Source organism: Molossus molossus, unplaced genomic scaffold, assembly GCF_014108415.1.
Source record: "Molossus molossus isolate mMolMol1 unplaced genomic scaffold, mMolMol1.p scaffold_m16_p_14, whole genome shotgun sequence".
NCBI classification, from domain to species: Eukaryota; Metazoa; Chordata; class Mammalia; order Chiroptera; family Molossidae; genus Molossus; species Molossus molossus.
In genome coordinates, this window is record NW_023425349.1 from 21,696,281 (window position 1) to 21,722,148 (window position 25,868).

Genomic DNA, 25,868 nt, shown 5'->3' on the forward strand with positions numbered 1-25,868 from the left:
TATGGCACGGAGAACTCCGAGAGGGTTGTTTTACTTTTTATTTGTTTTGTTTTGTTTTAGCTCTTGTGTTGTTGGGTTGTTGTTTTTTTGTTTTTTTGTTTTGGTAGTGGATGTTTTTTGACAGTAGGTAGGACATACAGTGTTATAACAGAGAGTGCAGGAGTGCATGGAGATGTGCAGACAGAAGCTGAGCGCAGGAAACAGGTGGAAGGGTCGAGGGAGCAGCCAGTGTTCCTGTGGTTGGGTTGTTCTTATTCCAGTCCCTCTGGGAGCTCAGTTCTTTCTGCCCTTTGGAGAGAAATTTATGTGTGCTTCCAAAATACCCCTCACTTTGGTTAGGCTAATTAAGTAGATACCCAATCCTTGTGGACAACCAGGTATAGTTAAAACATTTTTATAACTATCTTGAAACTGAGCAAATACCTTTAATTCAAGATTAACCATTTTAAAGTCTTACCAAATTCCATCTGCAAGTGTTTGTCTAAAAATAAGTGTTGCTTTTTATTTTCTTATTATGGAAATAATATATCCATTAAGAGTTTTAGATCAAACAAGAAAATATAATAACAATCACAGTTTTTGTCTGTTATTCTCTTATGTATGTGTGAGTACGTATGTAATTTTTATATGTAAGTATATAGTACAAGCGTTTCTATAATTTTTATTTTAAAAACTGAATAATGAAATTTTTTATCCAATAAAATTCTAAAACTATCTTTCAAATATGTTTTATCATGGAGCTATACCATAACTGAATTTTTAAGTCTATTACTGGTCAGTTGTTCCTGAAACATTTTGCAGCTGAAATAGTTATCCTTGTGCATAATGCATTCTCGGCACCTCTCAATATTTCCTTTCTTTTTGATTCTCCTTCATCTGAAGTATTTTTTATTACACTTATTTCTGTTTCTTGCCTCATTATGTTGCCTACACTTCCCACAATGCCCATCTTGTCTTGTTCCTGAATTCAGCGAGAATGCTTCAAGCGTGGTTTTGCCCATTGGTTTCCAGCAGCTCTCTTTGTCATATTAAGTACCTCTCCATTCTTTGCCTAAATCATTTATAACATCATAAATTGGTGTCCACATAGCATTTGAGATTCAGTTACTTACTTTTTCCTTTGACCTCTTGATGTGAGGCACATCAATAAATTCTCATCTTTGACTTTGCGAGCTGACGGCCACTTGGTCATACTTTATAGGTATTGAACATGTCAACTGAAACAGTTTTATACATTTATTTCTAATACTATTAGTAATTGTGACTTTATCATCTTGTAGTAAGTGAGCAATTTGTTGAGGAGTGATATGTCCGTTAGCCCTCTTTAATTTTCCTTTGACTACTTTTTGTTGTCCAGATCTTCTGTATTCTTTGCGTGTTTATAGAATGGGTGATGGAATTTGGCATTATTAGAAATGTGTTTGATCTTTTGCGTGTTTGTTCTATTGTTTTTTGTAGTCTGGATAAAGTCTGCTACTCATCAATTCCTATGCACACCATTTCACAATTTGATGTACTGTCCCTATGGGTCCATTTCAAAATGATCTGTGTCCATGTTTAATAACTAAAGCACGTATGTGGGTGGAAAAACACTGTGAGTATAAATCTGGGATTAAGTTCTTTTTTGACCCTCTGTGATTAGGCTAGACTGTAATAAATAGCCTAAATGTTACTCGGGCCAACATTTTTTTTTTTATTCTAGAATTTTAGTCTATGAAGCCTGAGTAAATACTCAAAATAAATACATACTAAATATGATTGATTTGATATTACAGTATCAATAAGAAAGCTTAGTTACAGGAGAATACTCTTCCCAGTTATACATTTGTCACTGTTTTACATTTTGCTTATTTGTTTTTAGATAATGTTTTTGTCATATCATCAAATACAATAACAAAAACCCCAAGCACAGTGCCTAGTATATAACAGAGGCTCAAGAGAGATTTGGTGAAACAAGTTTAAATATATTACTTATAAGAATTTTCATATCACAATGGCAGAACAGGATTCACTGTAACAACAATGTTGGGCCTAGAATTCATTCGTTGACTCTGCATGTTGGACACACAGCTAGTGAAAATTATGGCATTTGTTTATTCTTTCATCCACTCTTTCAGATCATCGGTAGAGTGAAAATATAAGGGTCAATCCTTGTCACCTATAATATCTTGCACTCTAATTTGGGATATGGCCAGATATATAAGCATTAACTGTAATTATGATGGTGTTAGAATAATGCAGGGTAGTGGGCAGTATTGGTGAGGATTTAGTGTATTTTGCATAGCAGAAGAATTTACCATAGCTTCAAAGAGGAGGTGTACTTTGATCTGGGTTTTGAAGAGCTGGTAGAAAGTGAGGGTTGACATGGGGAGATGAGAAAGGGTTGTTAAGCATTTCCAGTCAGACCCTCTGAGTTTTGACTTAGTTTGCTGGACACACCGAGAAGGTCAGAATCATCAGCAAATCCAGGACTCGTTATAGCGCCTCCCTCAGGAAATCGTGAGAAAGTTGAAATCAGCCAGTATGCGGAGTCCACTTGCTCCTTCTGTGGCCAAAGCAAGATGAGGAGACGAGCTGTGGGATCTGGCTCAGTGGTTCCGCAGGGAGACATCAGCAGGTGGTGCCCGGACCTACGACAGCACTTCGGCATCACTGTCAAGTCTGCCCTCAGAGGACTGAGGACCGAAAGACCAGTTGAGGCTCCACGGTCCGAAACATTGCTAGTCAATAATACATCGGTTAATTTATGTAACAAAGTGACTTTGGTTTGTTAGTTTTATTAATTAGACATTCTCTGATTTACATGGCATTAATTTTGCTTTCTCAAGAAAGACTTAGAAATTTTTTAAAAAGCATCTTCAGGCAGAGCAAACATCGGGTAACACGGTATGTTCTGGAACCTCCAAAGCAGGCAGGAGACTGGGGTGTGGTGAGGGGTGTGGCTGGAAGTATTATTTAGGGAAGTCAAAGGACGTGGAAAGAAATTTACACTTGATTTTGTTGACAGAGGGACAATCACGGAAGTTTTAAAACATGATTGGATCGGTTTTTCAGAAAAAGAATTTTGATTGGCAGGTCATACAGTGGATCTGAATGAAGAGTAGTTTCAGCTAGAGATGTTTATTTTCTCTTATTTTCAGTAATCCAGGCAGAGACACCTGGACCACGGTGGGGCGATGAGATGGTGAGGTAGGTAGGTCATTCAGAGGTGAATGTTTAGATGGGTTACTAAAGGTGATAGATCACAAAGAAGGTATCATAGATTACTCCTAGACTGCAGACTTGTAAAACCTGTCTAGTAGGGATAGATCTGTGGCCATTTGATATGTCTTAAAATCAGGAGGACAGGCTGGGGCACTTTCAGGGGTCCGCTGGGCCACTGGAACTTCCCACTGCGGGTTTAAGAGTTTAACTTGGCATCGATTTAGGAGTTGTCAGTCGCTAGGTGAGACTCAAATGTCTGAGTTAATATCGTTCCCCAAGGGAAGAATAGAGGAGAGGAGAAAGAGAAAATTTGGAAATGATATAAAACTACAAAATGAAAGTAAATAAAAGCCCTTAATACTACCAGGAGATAGTCAACATTTTGATGTATATACTATCAGTCATACTTACACATATGTGCACACATATGCAATACATTCACACATGTGTGTACACTAATATAAAATCATGTTTGGTATATCTACTTTTAAATTTAATATTACTCAACAATACCATGGTAATGATATTATATGATTGCCCTATAATTTATTTCATTAGTAACCTACCTATCATTGGAATTTTTATGTTGTTTCTATTTTTTATTCTTAAAAACTATTCTGGGATATATATACTTTTGATCATTTTTCATGTGTATCTATGGTTGTTTCCTTAAGATATCCTTATATGTAGAATTTAAGTTAGGCCCTGGCCAGTTTGGCTCAGTGATTGGAGCATTGGCCCATGGACCAAAGAGTCTTAGGTTTGATTCCTGGTCAAGGACACATACCTCAGTTGCAGGTTCAATCCCCAAACCAAGGATCATGTGGGAGGCAAGCAATCAATGTGTCTCTCTCACATCAATGATTCCCTCTCTCTCTTTCTCTCCCTCCTTCCCCTCTCCCTTCCTCCCTTCTACTCTATCTAAAAAGTCAATAGAAAAACATCCTCAGATGAGGATTAAAACAAAAAAAGTTAGAATCATGTAAAATTCTTTTTTTTTTAATCCTCAGCCGAGGACATTTTTGCATTTATCTTCAGATAGAGCAGGCGGGAGAGAAGGAGGAAGAGAGAGAAACATTGATGTGAAAGAGACACATTGAGTGGTCGCCACCCACACGACCCCAACCAGGGCCGGGGACAAACTGCAACCGAGGTACGTGCCCTTAGTGGACACCAAACTTGGGACTCACTGGTCCACGGGCCGACACCTGAACCACTGAGCCAAATTAGCCAGGGCAAATCATGTAAAATATTTAAGGCTTTGGTCACTTTGTCATACTGTGCTCCAAATATCACCAGTCCAGATGGCATTCCCAACAGAAGTATCTGTTTCACCAGATAGTTTACAATTTAAAATAAAACAAAAATCTGTGGTCATTTAAGAAGTGAAAAAATAGCCCTGGCCGGTTTGGCTCAGCGGTTAGAGCGTCAGCCTGCGGTCCGGAGAGACCCAGGTTCGGTTACCGCTAAGGGCACGTACTTCGGTTGCAGTTTGTCCCCGGCCCTGGTTGGTCGTGCGGGTGGCAGCCACTCGATGTGTCCCTTCACATCGATGTTTCTCTCTCTCTCTCTGTTCCTCTCTCTCCCTCCCACTCTATCTGTACAAAAAATGGAGAAATGTCCTCGGGTGAGGATTAAAAAAAAAAAAACAAAGAAGTGAAAAAATAGTATTACTGTTATTCAACTTACATTATTTTGGTTATTAGTAAAGTTAAATGTTTTTCACATTTTCTGACAAAAATAGAATTTCTTTGTCTTCATTTCATTTGGTCAAAACAACTGTATTTCTGTCCTTTTTCTCTTAGAGATATCTAGTAGTTCTTTATATTTTAAGGATCTTAATACTTATTTGATAAATAATAGCAAAAATGCTTAGAATGATTGATTTATTCCTTCTCTAGTTGGGAAATAATTTCATAATTGAGCATAATTTATGTTGATGCTTTGAGATAGATAATCACCATATTAGTGATAGATAATCTACCATATTAGTGAGGTATCTTTTTATTTCTAATTTGTATTCATTAAAAAAAGCAGAAATTAATTTTGTTCAATTCCTGTTTAGCATCTTGGACTATGATTTTTCTTTCACTTGGGACAATTACTGTGTTGTATTACAGCAAAAGACTTGCTAATTTTAATTTATTTTTGTACCCAAGGAATAAGCCTTATTGAACAAAGGAGAAAGATTCTTTGAATAGTCTTTGAATTCAGTTTGGAAGTATTTATTTAGAATTGTGCTTCTATGTTTATAAGTGAGATTAGGCAGCAGCTTTTCTACAGTAAAATTGGTACTAAGCTTTAGCAGTTTGAATTTCTGACATTTTATCTTATACTACTAGCAGTGTGGATTTCGAAGTCTTTTATTTACTTTGGCTTTCCTTGCATTATTTTCTGATCAGATCCCTCTCCTCCCACACAGCTCTGTTCCCATCTTAGCCTGTGTTCTTTCTGTGGCTTTTAGATCCTGCTTCCACAGAGTCCACGGTTTTCCTAAGCCCTAGTTGTGCAAGCACCGTTCAACTGTACTTCTTCTTGTTTCTGTATGAAATCATATATTCTTCTGAGTCTTCAAGTGGGTTTTGCAGTTCTTGAGTTTATGCAATATTACTCTAGACTTGTTTTTATCTCTCTTGACCTGCACTGTCCAATATGGTAGCCTCTAGCCAAATGTGGCTATTTGAATTTAAATGAATTAAAATGAAATAAAATTATAAATTGCGATAAGCCACATGTGGCTGGTGGCTGTTGAACAGAGCAGATAACATACCACCCATCACAGAAAATTCTATAGGACAAACTGATCCTGACCCTCTATTTTCAAACAGACACAGTACATGGCTTATCGTTAAGCCTTTGCAGTGATCACTTGGGTAGGTTATCAGTTTGTTTTAATAATAATAATACCAATAGCAGATTTTATAGCCATGCATTCTGGCACTCATTTTACCCAGTTTATTTTTTGTTGCAAACACCGTGACTGGATATACCTCTTCATTCAAGGATGAGGACATAACCTTCTACCTGGCTTCTTTGAAAAGTTTCTGCTAAAAGAATAGAATGTACGATACAGATGAAGTTCAAGAATTCACTATGAGAAACAGCCCTACATCCTAGGAAGTGTTTGTGAAGTAAATAAAACATTGAAGTGGAGACGAGATAGGAGATAAAGGACTGTAAGGAAAACAAAACTGGCTCAGACTCTGGGAGGAATACCGAGAACTGTGTACAAGGCAGACATAGTGTAATGTCAGCGTAAGAAACATCCAAACCGGTACAGAACCTTGATGAGTCTGAACCAAAAATGACGGCAGACGCCAGGAAGGAAAATCTCAACAGATTGAGAAAAATGCTATTGAGAAGTTTTTGTTTTGTTTTGTTTTATCCTCACCCGAGGATATTTTTCCATTTTTTTGTACAGATAGAGTGGGAGGGAGAGAGAGGAAGGGAGAGAGAGAGAGAAACATCGACGTGAAGGGACACATCGAGTGGCTGCCACCCGCACGACCAACCAGGGCCGGGGACAAACTGCAACCGAAGTACGTGCCCTTAGCGGGAACCGAACCCGGGTCTCTCCGGACCGCAGGCTGACGCTCTAACCGCTGAGCCAAACTGGCCAGGGCTATTGAGAAGTTTTGAAGCTTATTTCATGCATTAGAATCAAGGGGGAGACGTTAGCAGGATTACATGCAGTCCTTTGGTGGTAGATGAAGGGGGTGGGAGAAAGCATAGAGCGTAGATCTCTAAAATGGGATAAAAAGCAAAAGAGAGAGACAGAGAGTTCTTTTGCATTGGTGGGTCCAGGATAGTTAACTAACATTCGCAGCTCATAGAGGTGGTACGTGGGCAGCGAGACAGCAGTGGCGGGTCCAAGGGCACGAGCTCTGTGCTGGCGGTTGTGCCCTGGGTTAGGAGATGACTCTGACATTTCAGATGAGATCAGGCACCGCCAGGGTGGTGTGGCCGTAGACATACTCTGACATTTCAAAGGCATGTTGATCTTAGATGCAAAATGGACAAGCTCACTTAGGATCAAGACTGGCCTTTGCAAGGAGGCTACAGGCCTAGGATATCACTATTCTCCATGACCTGCTTCTACTTTTCTGTTTTTGTCTTTGTTAATCTTCACCTGAGGATATTTTTTCCATTGACTTTTTTTTTTTTTTTTTTGAGCGAGTAGAAGGGAGGAAGAGGAGAAGGAGGGAGAGAGAGGAGAGAGAGAAACATTGATTTGAGAGACACATTAATCGGTCGCCTCCTGACAGGGCTGGGGATCAAACCTACAACCCAGGGATGTGCCCTGGACTGGGAATTGAACCCGCGACCCTTCGGTGCCAGACCGATGCCCTAATCATGGAGCCACACCGACCAGGGCATCCGTAATCTGCTTTTAGTTAAGAGTTTGGCCGTTCAGACTGTCCTATGTGGTTTAGACCATGGCTCCCTGGGTTTGCGGGGCCTGCCCTCTGGGCTCCCCTGAGCTTGTTGGGTTTAATATGTGGCTCCTTTTTCCTTCCCAGTAGCAAGGAAAATAAATGCAATGCCAGGATTATGTCCTCATTAGAAGTCGAAAGGAAGAGAACCAAACATAAAACCGAACAGTAATATGGAAGAAGAACGTGAGACATTTCTACCAAATCCAGAAGGAAGTAGAAAGAGATAAAAATGAAAAAAGAAAAAAAAAAGGATACAATACATGATGTTCAGGAAATGTGGGCCCAACAGATGCATACATAACTCCTTTCCTCAGAAATACTATTCAAAATATTAAGAAATAAGCGGTCCTTAACCTGGAGAATATTTGACTATTCGAATTAAAAATAGTAACTAAATAACAGGACGCTTGGTGAAATTTTAGAATTCCAAGGATGAGGCAAGTCTTACATGTAGCTTGTGGTGTCTTGTTGGAAGTTCATGTCTCCTAACAAAGAAAAAAATGTGGAAAACAAGTTGAAACACTGACATAGGTAACAGTTCATGAAGTAGAAATGTTTGTAAATGACCCATGAGGTTCTCTATCTTGAGTTCTTATCCTCACTCAAGGTTGGCTGTAGCGGTTTATCCCGGCTAAGGTCAGGCTGCAGCTGGAATTATACCCACATGTAGTTAAGTAATGGAAGCCCCAGGGCAAATATTGTCCCCGAGTCAGATTTGTTGTGACCTCTCTTTTTCTTTCAAGACCATTTTTCAAAAGAGTTCTCCTGTGGCCTGACTTTTGGGGGAGGGGGGTGCAGTCTTGTGTAATGATGGATCTAGGGCGTTAGAACAACATTACACAATCCTGCATTTTTATCATTCTAATGACTATTGCTGGACAAGGAGAGCCAGCCTCCCTGCCAGATATTTATACAAGCTAATCAGAGGCTTGATACAATGCAGATGGTGATAACCTTTCACCATACAAAGTCCACGCTGAGTTTTTCTCTGGCAGCAAAGAGTTTGCCTCATTCAATAACCTGGACCAAAAATTCTCTTTCTTAAGTGCTTTCCAGAGGGCAGCAGAGGATGTCAACTATTTCAGGAACGCTAAAAAGGGAATCACGGGCTAGGCCTCGGCCCCGGTCCACGTAAATCACCACAGACCTATTGACTTCTTAGATCTACGGGACAAAAATATTTTTCTGAATTATGTTTTTATTCAAGTCCAATGAAGCACAAAGATTGGGGTGGGGGGGGAGTGATTTTCAGTAAATTACCCACTCCCCTCTAAAGTGCATTCCGAAGCCAGATCTTGTGTAATTATTTGCTTGGATTACTAGTCCTGCTATTCTTCTTCCTGTTTTACACTTAATATAGCAACTTGCCAACAGATATAACAGTTCCTGTAAATATTCACCCATGCCCCACGAGAAAAGAAAAATGGAATCACAGCTTAAAGCGTTTATGTAAGGAGTAGAGCAGCAAGAGGTCTCCGCTAACTCCCAACCTGGATGTGAGCGATGTTACTGACCATGAGCTGAGATCAATGTTACAAGGTAGGATTTGTTCATGTCAGGGCACTAAAGGCACACAAAGGAAACCTTTATTTTTTGTTGTTCCGAATTGTACAAAATACAGTGCATGTGTACACAGGCGCACACACACAGATAGTCCATACATTCCTACTGTTCACTCAAGACCAGCTCAGCTCAAGTAACTCTCTGCAGCGTATCCTAGAGTTGATCCACTCCATTCATTCATTCATTCATTCATTCATTGAATAAATATTTATGAGTGCATACTCTGGGCCAGGCACTGTCAAGAATATCATACTGACAAAAACCAACAATTTACTTTTTTCTCTTCTTTCCATTAATATTCTCACTCTTTTAGTGTCTTGTTTATGGTTGACTGCCATGGTCGTGTAGAAGAGAAGAGTAATCAAAATGAGCAAAAGCTTAGGGGAGTACCCGTGGAAGCTGGGTTATGATTTCAGGGTGGAGCAACTCAGAAGGAGTTTATCACTTAATCAAGAGCAAGGATGTTGTGAATACAACTTGCCACATCTTGGAGTCCTGGAACTAGGAGTTACTCTTTGGATACTGACACATCACTTTAGAGACAAATAAAATAGTATCTTGCTTCACGCCCTCCATAACAGATAATTGGATTTTCCCCAGAGTTGTTACTGAATGAAAATAAAAATGTGTGTGTGGGTGTGTGTTTTAGTCCATTTCAATTGATAGGGCTTTCTGCCTGGGGTGTACTAACTGAATGTGTGTGTGTGTGTGTGTGTGTATAGATACATGTGTATATATTATGTGTATATCCATATATATGTATATATCATATTGTATACCTTTCAAGATATTCTAATTATTACTTTTATTAATACTCAAATTACACTTTATTTGACCAGAGGAGCTTCTTCAGCTGGTTTCTGATTCCTTTTGGCCTGCCCTTAGTAGCTTTTTATAGCTTATAGTAGTAGGTTTTTGAGAAGGAGGTATTTGGACATCTGTTCTCAAAATGCTGGCTTTCCAGATGTTCCCTAGATCGTTTTTAGTTTAATTATCTTTAAATTCAGGTTTAGTGCCTTTATCTTTAGCTCACAAACACTAAAAAATTGATAAGGGTTACTGGATTAGAATCAGTACCTAATTATCATAGACTTAAGAAGAATGCTTTCTATAAACTTTCCATAAAAAATGCTTTCTATAGGTGAATTTTATCATCTAAGAGAATTACAGCTGAGCCTACCCCTTAAAGTGAGTCGAGACAAGATTATTTATTTTTATTTTTATTTTTTAAAGACTTTCTTGTTTTATTTATTTATTTATTTATTATCCTCACTGGAGGACATTTTTCCATTTTTTGTTCAGATAGAGTGGGAGGGAAAGAGAGGGAGGGGGGGAGAGAGAGAGAGAGAGAGAGAGACATTGACGTGAAAGGAACACATCGAGTGGCTGCCACCCGCACAGAGAGAGAGAGAGAGAGAGAGAGAGAGAGAGACATCGACGTGAAAGGAACACATCGAGTGGCTGCCACCCACACAACCCAACCAGGGCCAGGGACAAACTGCAACCGAGGTACATGCCCCTAGTGGGAACCGAACCCGGGTCTCTCCAGACCGCAGGCCAACGCTCTAACCGCTGAGCCAAACTGGCCAGGGCGAGACAAGATTATTTTTAAATCATATCACCTCCTTTTAACTTGAGCAAGACTTAGGATATCATGGTCACTCTTCGCGACTACTTTCTGAATGTAGTGTTTCCCAAATTACTGCGTGGTGAACATTGACTGCCTTCTAAACACTTGCCAGAAAGAAGAAGATACTCTGTATTCCTTCCTTCCTTCCTTCCTTCCTTCCTTCCTTCCTTCCTTCCTTCCTTCCTTCCTTCCGTTGTTGTTTTCTCTTTTTTTTCACTGATTTTTTTAGAGAGAGAGGAAGGGAGAGAGAAAAATAGGAACATCTATGTGAAAGAGAAACATCGATTGGCTGCCTCCTGCATGCCCCCGACTGGGGATCGAGCATGCAACCCGAGCATGTGCCCTGACTGGGAATCGAACCAGGATCTCTCAGTCCATGGGACAATGCTCCATCCACTGAGCCACTCCAGCCGGGCACGTCTTCACCTTTCTTATCCCCTTGTCACGAAAGCAGCAGCGTCCGCTGAGCTGCAATGCCACCTTCACTGCTTTTCCAGTTTGATTTACAAAGCATCAGTGGCAATAAACAGAGGCCTTTACCAAAAGGTTTTCTCTTTTCTTCCATCTATAGAGAAGGAATAGCATATACCGTTTATAAAGCATAATTCACTTGTCCTGAAATAATAAAGCCCAAGTGTCAGATTGAGTAAATTGGCATTTTCTCATGAAGACAGGACACCACCACCAGCAGCTGATTCGGTGCTAATACTGGGGGGTCCCAGCAAACAAGACAAAGTGTTGAGTCAATTCTACATTATTGGAGGAGGAGCAGAAAAACAAATACAGCAGGCAGGTTGTCCATTATTATCTCTGGAAAAGATGTAATCACTTCCATTATCCTCTGGTTAGGTGTTTGGTATATGCTTATGAGGTGGAAGGAGACAGATAGATAGGCTTGGAAGTAAATACACAGACCCCGATTTGGTTCATGTTTTAAGAGCCTGAAAAAAAAAGCTTAACAATAGTGACAATAAAAATTCATTCCAGCCCTGGCCAGTTTGGCTCAGCGGTTAGAGCATTGGCCTGCGGTCCAGAGAGACCCGGGTTCAGTTCCTGCTAAGAGCACATACCTCAGTTGCAGTTTGTCCCCGGCCCTGGTTGGTCGTGTGGGTGGCAGCCACTGGATGTGTCCCTTTCACGTCAATGTTTCTCTCTCTCTCTCTCTTTCTCTCTCTCCCTCCCACTCTGTCTGAACAAAAAAAATGGAAAAGTGTCCTTGGGTGAGGATTAAAAAAATATAAAAAATTCATTCCATAAGCATTTGCTGTTCTACATTACCAAGGCCCAAGGTAGTGCTGCTGCCGCCCATACATTTTGAAGGCTTCTAAGGTATATTGTGGTTCTGAGACTCTTGTCGGCTCTAGTCTGTGCCTGTTTCTCTCAGCAATCCATGTCCCTCTCCCTGCTCTAGTGAAATGCTGATGGCCGTCACACACACTGTTGTACATAAGCAGGGATGCACTTTGTAGGTCAATGTGCTACCAAATCCTACCAACGTTCTCTGTTTCATTTCAGCAAATTCTTCGCCACTCGAGAGAAAACTCCACCAAGGTGATATTTCTCATCACCGACGGATATTCCAACGGGGGAGATCCTAGACCAGTTGCAGCGCTGCTGCGAGACTTTGGCGTGGAGATCTTCACTTTCGGCATATGGCAAGGAAACATTCGGGAGCTGAATGACATGGCTTCCCCCCCAAAGGAGGAGCACTGCTACCTGCTGCACAGTTTTGAAGAATTTGAGGCTTTAGCTCGCCGGGCATTGCACGAAGGTAATGGGAACCTAATGGCGGGAGATGGTGCATTTCAGTGGAGTTTCCATCCTTCTCACGGCCTGAAACCCGCTGCAGGGTGAGATCAAACCCCATGAGTCTTCGCGGAGCATGATGCCCAGGTGTCCTTGGTGTGTTACGAAATGTGTCGAAACTTCATAACAGAAATGACATTCTGACCTTGCAGCAACAGTATCTGTTTTGTTTTTTAACAGCTGTGCTATATTTCCACTCAAAGATCCATATGTTTCCACCAGGAACCATTAGAATCAACGGAATGCGTTTAGGTGTGTGTGGAGGCCACACACAGAGTGGGAAGCCTCGACTTAGATCTCATTTACAGTTCTCCGGACAGATGAAGTAAACATTCAGAGATGTGCATAGTGAATCTCGCCAGAGTGTTTCCAGAAATACTCATGGAGATATAGGGACAGTGCATGCTTCACGCATACTTCTTGACCTGACAGTTTGAAGATGCATAAGATACGTAAAAGCTGAAGCACCCCAACAGGGAATAAAAGCAGCAAATCCATTCATTAGAATTCTTTGCATGCATTTATCAGATGTGCAACTGTATGGTTTCAGCTAGATAAACTTCCAGGCAAATTATGAGCATGTATCTTAACCTCCAGAGAAGGTGGATTGGGAGGAGGTGACAGATTAGCCTCAGACCAAAGCCATGTAGCAAGTTAGGCTCGGTCCTGGAAGGTATCCTGTGAAAGATGCACTTTGATGGGGAAATCAGGACAACATGATATTTCAAGCAATTAGTGATGCTCACAATAAGCAAGTCAGCCCTGTGGTAGTTCCAAGAGGAGAGTCTAGGGCAAGCTTGCAGGCTATCTATGAATCCAGCAAAAAATCCCACTTCATCGTCCACTAGCTGAGTGGCTTTTGGCAAGTTCTTTAAGGTTTCTTGTTAATAAATAGGGAATGAGAATGTTACCTACTACATAGGCTTGTTACAAGAATTAAATGGGTTGATACATATAAAGTGATTTTAAATGTTACTGAGGGCCTATGCTACTAAGCCCTCAATAACTGTTCATTATTAGTACCTTAAGCAATTTATTTAACACCTATAAGCTTCAGTTTCCTCTACTTTTATTTTTTAATTTATTTTATTTCTCACTTGAGAATACTTTTCTATTTATCATCAGATAGAGTGAGAGGGAGGGAGAGAGAGAGACAGAGAGAGAGAAACATCGATGTGATAGAGCCACATCGACTGGTTGCCTTCCGCACGACCCGACCAGGGCTGGGGACAAGCTGCAACCAGAATCAAACCTGTGACTCATTGGTCTGAGGGCTGATGTTCTAACCACCCAGCCAGGGCCAGTTTCTTCTATTTTTAAAATGGAGATATTGTAATATATAGAACATAGCTTTATGAGGAAGAGTAGATAAAATGTTTAAAATTTCACCAAGAGTAGTAGTGTTGCGCGCACGGCGGTTCAGTGGCTGGGGCTTTTCTTGATTTCTCCTTTTCTCAGGGAAAAGTGATAGATGGAATGAGAACCAGGCCGGCTGTGTTGCTAGATGGAATTATGAAATTATGGGTGTTATTAGCTGTGTGGAGAAGACTGCTTTCCAGTCCTACCATCCCTCTGTCTTGTAGAATTGGGCCTTCTGCCCTAATAGGAGTTGACCCAGAATTTGGGTGGGACAGAACCTCCTTTGGTCATGGTATCGCAACAGAGTTCTGGAAGGCATTACTTATTTTTTAATCCTCACCTGAGGATATTTTTTCCATTGTTTTTTTGTTTAAGAGGGAATGGAGAAGGGGGGATCGAGAGAGAAAGAGAGAGAGAAACATCCATGTGAGAGAGACACATTGATTGGTTGCCTCCCACATGACCCCCAATCAGGGCCAGGGATAGGACCTGCAACCAGGTACATGCCCTTGACCAGGAATCGAACCTGAGACCCCCCAGTGCGCAGGCTGATGCTCTGACGACTGAGCCACATTGACCAAGGCAAGGAAGGCACTACTTTTAATATAATAAACTAATATTTAGAATATGTAATACTCTGATTGAGTTTCCAGATTTGGTAAGGAAAGATCCTGTTTAACAGAAAAAAAATAGGGTCAGCTCAAAGGCAACGAGCCTCATTTCCCAGCCTCTATCTTCTCTGAAGTTACTCTCAGTTTGGATGGATCCACTCTTGTTCTCAAGGCCTCGTGCTAAATAGACGGAGGTGACAGCGTCATAGCTTTCCCCACAGGTGACTTGTTCACTTGCTCTCCCAGACCTGAATGCCAGTCTTCTTAGCTAGATTTTTCTTGCTCCCGGAGTTGTTCTTCTGCTAAGTAAGCTTGTGGCCCCATGTCTTAGAGCTAAGTGCCCATGTTGCACACCCTTGACCACAGCACAGTCTACTGGATGGGGCTATAATGGGTGCCTGGTTGTACCTGTCTCTTTTCCTTGGAGCTGGAATCTTCCCTTTACCTGTTCCCTGTCATTCGGAGTCTGCAGACATAGAGCTGTTCCATAATTGGGGCCATCATCAGTGTCCTTTCAGATATTCAGTTGCAGTCCCCGTGTCTTGCTGAAACTCACCCATCTGAGTCCTTCCTAGGGGCCCAGCACTGTATCTGGGCCTATCTGGCACCATGGTCTGGTATTTGGGCTCAGACTTTTGAAATTCTTCAGCAGAGCAAATGGAACTTATTGTTTGCCTGATTGAGGCAATTCGTTCTGGACAGTCCTGTTCCACCATGCCCTGCCCCGTCAGGTCCCTTTCTGAACAGCTCTGATTGTTAAATTCCCAGCAGGCCTCACTTCGGAGCATGGCTCAAGTAAATCAGTGTGATCTTCATTTGCACATAATGTAATGATTTACTTAAAACAGAGACAAACCAGGTCCCACATCTATTGTGTGGCACCATTATTTCAGTCTTTAATCAAATGACGATGCAAGTGACGGTGTTTGTTCTTTAGTCAGTTGCTCACAGCAACACCCTGATGCAGCAGGGGGGATGGCAGTTTGATCGATGTGTTTGGACAAGGATCTGGGAGATACTGAGGCAGTGGAGCACTGCTGGTGTGGACACCAGAGGAGTGGCCTGAAGGAGCAACTGCGAGGGACACACAGAACTATTGTGGGAGTGGGGAGCAGTTTGAAGTGAGACAGATACAAAAAGATATTTTCTCCAGCTTGCAGTTAAATTTTAGTAACTACAGCTGTAGTGTTCCACTGCTCATTCATTTTTTTTAATACCCTCTGTCATGGGTAGATCTGCCTTCTGGGAGTTTCATTCAAGAGGAGATGTCCCACTGCTCCTACCTGTGTGAAGCCGGCAAAGACTGCTGTGACCGGATGGCAAGCTGCAAATGTGGGACCCACACCGGCCAATTTGCGTGCGTCTGCGAAAAGGGGTACTACGGCAAAGGGCTGCAGCACGAGTGCGCAGGTGAGTCTCCGCCTGGCGTCCAACTGTCAGTTGTCTGTTGCCGTGTAAAAAGTCATCCCAAACCCAGTGGCTTAAGACAGTAAGTACTTAGCTCAGGAGTCAGCTGGGCAGCTGTTTTGGTCTCAGCTAGAGAGAGGCTCATACATGCGTGTGGACGCGTGTGTCTGTCGTTAGCTGGCAGCTGGGGAGGCTGTGCGGCTGACCTGAGCTGGCTTCTCTCAGCTGCGGGGGACCAGGCTGGAGTCTGGCCTAAAATGTGTTTGTCTAGGGCCACTAGGAGGTGCTTCGTGTGGCCCCTGAGATGCCATCGGGCTAGCCTGGCCCTGTTCACGTGGCGGCGGAGTCCCGAGCAGGAGAAGGGATGCTTGTGAAGCCCCTTGAAGCCTCGGTTCAGAACTGGGAGGGGAGGGTGTTTGTCATCATCAGTGTCATCCTCTGAGCACTTCAGCCAAAATATGCATCAGTCTCTGAGACGGAAGCCAGTGGGGTTCTCATCCTCGGGCCCCATTTACTTGTGCGATTATCAAAGACAATTGTAGCATTTACTCGATGGTCTTTTAGCTCTTCAGAAGCTGCTGCGGAGGGATTTCAGAAAGCCCCAGAAGTGACGTACCTTCACCCCAGAATTCACTTCGCCGACATTTGTAATCTTACTTCCCCTAGCTTTCTGTACCAGCAGATCTTGCTATTTTAAATATTTTCTTAGAAAGCCAAGAACAACTTGGGATTCTCATGTTCTGCATGATATGTTAGGAAATATCTAGAATTTAGAAGGAGTATGTAGTTTTTCTATGATAGCATTTTGAGTGTTCCTTTTTTACCTAGAAAGCAACATGGTGGTGGTTGTTTTTCTTATATAACTTACAGCTCTTCTGTGATTTACTGTTGGGGGAAAATGTATTCCCATGGAAATGCACACCCACCAGGCACACTGAGGAGCCGTGGGGTGATTTTATACGGCAGCAGGTGGTCTGTCATTGCTTGCGCAGTGTGGACGGTGTTCTGACACTGGGGAGGTGGGCCTGGTCTGACACAGACACGTGCTTGGCCCGCGTCTGCCTGACCTGCGTTCTCTTCCTTCTCCTCATAGGACATTTCCTCCTGTGCTCTTCTTTCTACTCTTTTTGTCTTGCGGCTCCTCATCTCCCTCCCCTGAATTTCTCGTCCCTCCCCTAGCCCTGATCCCTGCTGGCAGACACTCCCTTCCTGGGTCCGACCCACCGGCCACGCCACGCTCACCCAGCAGAACCACTCCTTTCTTGGCCCTGCTCCCACTCAGCCCAGCAGGATTTCTCATTTAAGCAGAGAAAGGGGGGCGGGGCAATCCACCTAACTAACCGCCTCTGAGTTGGCAACATGCCTCCCCTTGAATCTTCCCACACTTCCATCCACAGCCCCGCTTGGCAGTGTCCCCGGCACCCCTCCTTCCTCCTCCCATCCTCGCCCTCCAAACTCAGGCAGCAGCTCTCGTCCGTGCTCCATGCCGTAGTCAGCATGTCTGCTTCCCCTGTGGTCCCCGCCTGAGCGCTCCCTGCCAGCAAGCCAGGGCCCTATGGCCGCCCAGCAGCCTCAGCCACGCTGGCCAGTGGCCCCCTCTGCTCCACCACGCTGTAACCTTGCACCCCAGGGGAGAGGCTGCAGGAAGAGGGGGCGGTTCACAAGCCCCCTGCCCCGGGGGCTGTGGCTGTGACCAGTCGCACATTCCGCCGGAAGGCACAGCGGTCTGCAGCATGCGTGAGGGTGGCAGGCCTGCCAGCAGAGCCGCAGGAGAAGGCACGGAGCTTGCGCCGCTCGTTCTAGCCGAGGACACCGATCGCAGAAGCATTCGTTTATCCGCCCCTCTTTTAACCTAGTGAACCTCCGCTTAATACTTTCTTACATGCAAGATCTAAACTAGATACAGTTGCATCGACATGAATGTTCATAATGTCATCTTCAGTATTTCTAGGTTTTAGGGAAAGTGCTAGCTGAACTCCAACATGTACACGGTGGCTGCGTATGGTTGTAGGAGGCAGAGCTCATCCCTGGCTTCTGCTGCGCGCCAGGAGCTAAGAGAAAAATCAATCAGTCGTGTCCTTCCTATGGCATGAGAGGCTCAGGACCAGGCTCTTTTCTTTCAGAAAGGCAGAAAGAAATATCAGCTCTAAATCATACGGTACTGAACACCCAGAAGCTGTCAGCCGCTTTAAAATCTATTCGATTGACAACTGTTACGAAGCCCCTTCTTGCCAAGCCCAGGCACTGAGTCCATGCAGGGCTTCAACGGTGAACACACAGACACGGTCCCTTCCTTCCGGGAACCTGCAGTCGAACCACACAAATGAATTCGTAAATGCAGATTGTGATGTATGCTATTAAATAAAAATGCACATTGTATTAAGAAGGGACTGCTGGGAAGGATAGACTGAGATCGTGCCTTCTGAGCTAAGACGGAGAGGTTAACTGGACCATAGCTGTCTATTGCTGCAGGAGGGACTGTTACCTTTCATTCGGAATAGTTGGAATTCTGAGTGTTTATCCTCATTGTAGAAACGATGCCTTTCAGACACAAATCATTCCTCTTGAGAGCCAAAAGAAACCTCAGAGATTATCTGCCCTAAACCCCTCATTCTACAAGAGGAAATTGAGGTCTCAGGAAAGATGAGTGTTTTGTTCAGGACGGCGTATCCAGCCATCAGCAGGACCCGGGAAGGGACTCAGGACACTTTTCTCTAAGTCCTGTGTTATTTCCAAGATAACACACCACTTATTTTGCATTTTTGAAAATAGCTCCTTGTATACATTGCTTTTCCATGGACACGGAACTGTGCTCAAAGTGTTTAAAAACAAAGAAAGGGCCCTGTCCGGTTTGGCTCAGCGGTTAGAGCATCAGCCTGCAGTCCCGAGAGACTCGGGTTCGGTTCCCGCTAAGGGCATGTGCCTCAGTTGCAGTTTGTCCCCGGCCCTGGTTGGTCGTGCGGGTGGCAGCCACTCAATGTGTCCCTTTCACATCAATGTTTCTCTCTCTCTCTCTCTTCCTCTCTCTCCCTCCCACTCTGCCTGAACAAAAAATGTCCTCGGGTGAGGATTAAAAAAAAAACAACAAAAAAAAAACAAAGAAAGGTCTGGCTCAAATTCAACCTTTGCTGATTACATATTATGTGGCTTTGGATGATTAATTTCTTCTGATTCTCAGTTTCTTTTGTAAAATGGGCTTAATAATGATGTACTTACATATATATATATATATATATGCATGCACACACACACATACACATGTATATATATATATATCTACACAGATACAGATATCTATATAAATAGAAATATATAAATATGTGTATGCATATACAGTGGTGGGCAAAAGTAGGTTTATAGTTGTGAGTATACAAAACACAATGTTCATACTTTTTGTTTTAATCCTCACCTGAGGATATTTTTCCATTTATCTTCAGACAGAGTAGGAGAGAGGGAAAGAGGGGGGGGGGGAGAGAGAGAGAGAGAGAGAGAGAGAGAGAGAGAAACATCGATGTGAGAGAGACACATTGATTGGTTGCCTTCCACCAGACCCTGACCAGGACTGGGACCAAACTGCAACAAAGGTACATGCCCTTGACCAGAATTGAACCCGTGACTCTTTGGCCCACAGGCTATGCTCTACCACTGAGCTGAACCAGCCAGAGCGGAGTTCATTCTTTTTAAAAATCTTTGTATTTATTGATTTTAGAGAGAGAGCCAGATTTGTTGTTCTGCTTATTTATGCATTCATTAGTTGATTCTTGTATGTGCCCTGACTTGGGATCCAACCCAGTCTTGGTGTATCGGGAAGATGCTTTAACCAACTGAGCTATCCTGCCAGGGCCAGAGTTAATTCTTGTATTATTATTTATTAACTATTATATTACTTACTTGTGAACTTACTGTTGCCCACCCTGTATATACATATGTATGTATATAAAGAGAGAGAGATAGATTTATATTTATGTAATTGAGAGAATATACACTTAGAGTGCTTAGGATAATATCCACACACCAATTCTCAGTGGATGCTAGCTGTTAATGACTGTGAAATAATATAAATATAAGAAAGCTACTAAATGAACATTAAAATAATTATCTCAAGAACGAGATTCCTGAAGATAACCGAGACCATTTATTTTGTTAATTTTTACTCTTCTAAGCTGGACTAGTAGCCCTCACCTGAGACGCTGTGCTGTGGGGGGATAAGGAAGATCTGCATGCAGGCGAATACTATCAAGAAAAGTTGCATCTACTAAAGGTGACCCAAGGAGTATCCAGTGAAAATCAAGCAACTGACTGAGAAAGGCAGTGAGATAATGTGCCATTGGATGTGGGAAAAAAGTAGAGACTATTTACCTTGATTAGGGAAAGAATTATATGCTGAGTCAAACTATATTTGTTAATTAATTTTATAGAAGTGTAGAATACTAGAGCTAGCTGTAAGGATTTTTCTCACCATTTACTTGAGATACTAGAAAACTCTGTCTCAGCCCTGGCTGGTGTGGCTCAGTGGGTTGAGCATCGTCCTGTGCCAACGGTTCCATTCCCAGTCAGGGCACATACCCAGGTTGCTGGTTCGATACCCAGTCTGGGTGCGTACAAAGGCAACCAGTCGATGTTACTATCTCACATTGATGTTTCTCTCTCTCCCTCTTCCTTCCTCTCTCTCTAAAAACAGTAAAAACATATTTAAAAAACAAAAAACAAAACTCTATCCCATGATCAGATAGGAAATTTGACCAGAAATAGAATTAAGGTTTTCTAATTCCTAGTCTGGGGTCCTTTCTTTATACTAGATTGCCTTGAAGGATGCCTGGGAGAACTCCAAGAAAACTGAGAAACCCGATGTTACTGTGATGTCCTTCTCTTTCTCCCCTCATTGTTCTGGGGGGAGGTGACAATCTGGGCTGTGTTGATCCTCCCGAAACCCTGTCCAAGGCAGTGGATTCACTTGAACTGGCCTGAGCACCATCATCATCACCAGTAAGCAGTTGTTTTGTGGTCAAGACCCTGATGCACAGGAAGATTTTAATGATCGTGGATTTGTTCCACATCCTGAGCATCTTCACTTGAGTGCAAGCCTGGAGATATTTGTTAGAAATTACTAACAAGTAATACGTTGCCAGAGTTCAATTTAATAAGACATCAGGATGTTTGAACTGGTTCTTAATTTCCCTTGGCTCAAAACTTCTTTGAGTTGGTTTCAAAATAATCATGCACTTTTAGCTGGTGGTCTTGAAGACTGTGTGCTAATAGGTTTTACAGAAGCAAGGATCATATGATAAATAGATAATTCAGGGTAGAACGATGCTTTGTGCGTGTATGTCTCAATCACTTGCATAATGGCACTGAATACAGAAACCATATTTGAAAGAATTTAAATAATGCTAAAAACTCTGCTAGGAAAAGAGAATTTGAAACACCATGGTAATACTTAGAAAGCCACCCCCATGTGGTCCAGTCTGAGAGACACTGCAAATGAAAGAAATCCAGTTCAGCAACCAGCTACATTTCAAAATAGTGTGAGTCCTTCCCTTTGTTTTCTCTAACTCCAAAGTGGAGATGTACAAACCACAGCAATTCTTAAAATCTCCCTTTCTCATTGTTCCTCGTACAAACCATAACTCTTTTGCACATCTCTTCAAATTCCCTCATGCACACGCACACGCACACACAGGCACGCATACACTTGCTTCCCAAGCCTTAGCTCCAACTTCTTATCTTTGCTTTTTCTTCTTGATTTTACATCACTCCTTAGGGAACCAGAAATGGAGAAAGGCCGGTTCTACCTGCGTATCAGTACATTTTGTTATTGTAAATCAATGCTTTATAAAAGGCCTATTGATTTTTTAAAAAACAAACTACATAACTCAGTTTCATTTACTGCAGATATTTTGTATGATTCAGAAATTGTGTGGGACTTGAACACTACATTAGAAGGTTTAAAGGCTTGAGAAAATATCTTCCTAGGATGAGTCATTGAACTTCAGCTAAAGGAAGAGTACTGAAAAGTATGGCATCTAAAGAAAAGATGTTGCTTCTGTGTCTTGCTCTGGTATTACTTTCTTCATCCTTCACCTTTAACATAGGCATTTGGACAGTGATGGTGGTGGTGGTGATGATGATGATGATAATATTAACAACTAATATTAAAATAGTGCTCACTCTATTCCAGATACTCTTCCAAGCATTGATATATATTAAGTTGTTTAATGTTCACAGTTACTCTCTAGAGTATCGTTCCATTGTAGAGACAAAGAAAAGGAAAAGTTTGAGAGGTTAAGTAACTTGTCAAGGGTTATATAGCTCATGGAACTGGTTCACAAACCCATTATCTGGCTCGAGTCCCCAGTCCAGCCACAGAGATAGACATTCAACAAATTAACACGCAATTAAAAATATAATTTCAAATTCTGTTAAGTGACCCTTAGGAGATCACCATTATTTGATTAGTTTCAACCCATAAAAATAGCATTGTCACATGGTTCAAACTAATACTAAAAAGGTAGAGAGGAAAGTGAGTTATATAAAATACAGATCTGCCTAATGATTTTCAATTGTGACTCATTCATAGAATAAACTTAAGCTCCTTAGCACGGAGCTTTGCATGATTTGATCTCTCTTTACCCTCTGAGCTAAAAGCTGGAACTGGTTATAGTTCCCCCAAATAACACACTAGTTCATTCCTGACCTTTTTCCATGCTTCTTCTGGCCCCTTTCCCACCACACCCAACTATTGTCTTTATTCCTACTTCATCAGATTGGTGGTTCTAACAGGCAGAGGCTTTCTGATTCATTCTGCATCCCCGCTGCCTGCTTTTAGAGCCCATTGGAAGTGCTCAGGAAGGAAGGTTGGGTAAGACACCAACGTATCAGAATCCTAGACGGACAAGAACTCATTGCTGAAATCTCAGGCCCTTGCATGGTCTCCACATCTGCCTTGGGAACCACGGGATTCCTAGTACAAAGGCACATGGCAAGAAGTTTTTTTAAATGTATGTAATTCATTTGAATGCAAAATATTTACATTTGGTTCAACTTCGTCAACCATAAATCAAGAGCAGTGCACTGCAGATGTACTAGATGAGTCATTCTTAAATGGCTAGATCATCAGATCAGTTGTGAAAAGCCAGTGGACTGTTGTAAATCCAAGAAGTTGCAGCTGTTCTGAGTTTCCCCTGAAGGGATTTGAGAGACACAGAGTATGGAGACAACAGGCATCTTGAGGACACTGCTCTTGGTGGATATTGACTCCATTTCAGTAAATTTGGGATAATTAGCAGATTGAAAATTATAGATAGATGGGGGCCAAGGCTGAGGGCCAGAAAACGAGCCAAAGCCCTGATTCTTCCGTTCTTTATGAAAGGAGGATCCCCTGTGCAACTGGAAACACTGGAATATTTATTTGGGACTATCTTATGTATGTAAACACATGCAGACAAATCCCCGCCCCCACACGACACTCACGCGCATTTTCCTGTCTAAGTATTATATCATTTCTTTGGAAAGAGAGAGGACAGAGAGCCCTAGAAATTCTTGAATGAAAACCAGAACATTTGGAAATCTTGTTCTCCAAGCAGAGTTTAGCTGATTTCCACCCCCTGCAAAACATCCCCAGAGGTGACTAATAATGGATGTGTAAGGTGTAAGGAATTTGATTTTTATAAGGCAATATTGCTAGCATGTTGACATGGGATTCCTTCACCTTAAGGAGTAGAGTGGTTAACCGCTGTCTAGAGGGGGCTAGTTCAGTTTTCCACCAAGTGAGGTAGGTATTATAGTCCTGAAAGTGTATTTTCCAGACTATCACGATTTTTGTAACAAGAAAACACATAGAATTAGAGCCTAAGTATGAAGCAACACTAAACTCCAAAATCAGTATATTGTATTTTTAAGCTCAGTCATTGTGTTCTTCAGCTCTGTGACTCTAGTTAGTACTTTTTTGTATTTTCTCTCTCTGTTGTTCTCATTGTGTTCATCCAGTCTTCTTCCAAGTTCTGTGAACATCTTTATGACCATTACTTTGAACTTTTTATCAGGTAAATTACTTATCTCCATTTCCTTAAGGTTTTTTTTTCTGAGTTTTATCCTGTTCTTTGGTTTGGAACCTATTCCTTTGTTTCTTCACTTTGCTCTGTGTTGCTTTCTCTGCATGAGATAAAGCAGCCGCCTCTCCCAGTCTTGAAGGAAGGGCCTGTAGGAGATGAACCTTACCGTGCAACCCTACCTTAGCTCTTGGTTGTCTTTCAAACCTTGTGGTTATCTAATGAGCCCACACCAGAGCTACGCAATGTGGAGGAGTCATATTGGGGCTCCAGACAAGTGTATAAGCTCCTTTCTGGGACATTTCAGTGAGTTGCAGGGAGGCAGAGGGAGAGAGCAAAGATGGTGTCCATCTGCCTTCATCACCAAGAGCCCCTCTGCAGGCCGCTAGTTGTGTGCCAACCCCGAAGACTGCCCCTCGGGCCGGAGCTCTGGGACAAGCACACAGGAGGCCTCTTTCGCAGAAAGGTCGTGTTTCAGCCTGCTGTCTGTGCGGTGCCCTGGGGTGGTAGCTTGCCTTGCCAAGAACAGCCTCCCCGCGTGTTAGATCCCTGGGACCCAAGCACACAAGCTCCCTGGCCATGAGAGCCAGGCGATCAAGGGTTATCCCCTGGGCAGTAGCTGCAATTTAAAATCTCACATCAAGTCTGGGCACCTCTGGATCAGCTGCCTGTGCGCTGAGCCCTGGTGCCGGGGAGTAGCCCTTAAGAGGCACTTCTCAGTTCTCTATAGTCTTGTTGGTGTTTTGGGGGCTTGTCTCTCAGATGCAGGTCTTTGAGTTGGGGTGTCCAATGTGCGGGTCAAATCCTTCGCTCTCAGGCAGTAGCTCTGGGTTTTGAGTTCCCTCCCAACAGTGGGACTCCATGCCCGGGATGGCATTTATGGTGACACTGTCCCAGCCTCTCCTACCTGCTTCCACGTGGGCCTTCTGTTCTTCGCCTGATGCACAAGCATTGCTCCGACAGTTTGTAGGGTTTTTTTTAGGAGGAAGTTCTTCCATATGAAGCTGCAGATTTGGTGTGTTGTTAGGAGGAGGTGACCTAAGATCTTCCTACATCACCATCTTGAACTGAAACCTGCCAAAGTCAGTATACCGTGTTCTTTAGAAATACTTATAAAAATGTACCCAAAATTCTAAAATTCTCAAAATAAGTATTATGACCAAGTCCTGCCTACCATTGTAAAATTTCCTTTTCCCTTCTCCTTTACCCCATCCCCAACTCTTTCTAGTAATAATGGAAAGGAGACAAAGGGAAAACAACTGCTAAATCAGTAGTCTTCAAGTGTTTTTGCTCATGTAACTCTTAGCAAAATATCCAACACCCATGTACTCTGTTGACTGTCAAGTAACCATCTAAACATTTTTGGCAGGTTTTTAAAAGATGGCATTTCCAGTCTGGCTGGTGTGGCTCAATCAGTGGATTGAGCATCATCCCATGGACTGAGAGGTACCAGTTCTATTCCCGGTCAGAGCATATGCCTGGGTTGCAGGTTTGATCCCCAGTAGGGGGCGTGCAGGAGGCAGCTGATCCATATTTCTCTCTCACATTGATGTTTCTATCTCTCTCTGAAAACATATATTTAAAAAATAAAAGATGGCATTCCCATTGTACTGTATTGCCATTTTAAAATAAAACTATTGTATCATTTTTTAATGTACCCACTGAAATCACAATGGCATAGCAAACTGGATTCCCTCTAGCAGTATCCATTTGTGAACAAGCACATTGTTCTAAACTTGGCATGGTTTCTCTTCTTAAATCTCTTCCATTCTACTTCCATCACGTATTCTACTCTATGTAGTAT

At 42.4% G+C, this 25,868-nt stretch overlaps 1 protein-coding gene across 1 annotated transcript in view; it reads left to right on the plus strand.

Moving 5' to 3' along the window:
• The window catches only part of SVEP1 (sushi, von Willebrand factor type A, EGF and pentraxin domain containing 1), a 181,993-nt gene that overhangs the window by 17,000 nt on the left and 139,125 nt on the right, over positions 1 to 25,868 (plus strand). The window contains exons 2-3 of the mRNA XM_036260999.1: positions 12,349 to 12,604; positions 15,843 to 16,019. Of these exons, the coding sequence (XP_036116892.1) occupies positions 12,349 to 12,604; positions 15,843 to 16,019 (433 nt within the window). The remainder of the gene's footprint in view (positions 1 to 12,348; positions 12,605 to 15,842; positions 16,020 to 25,868) is intronic.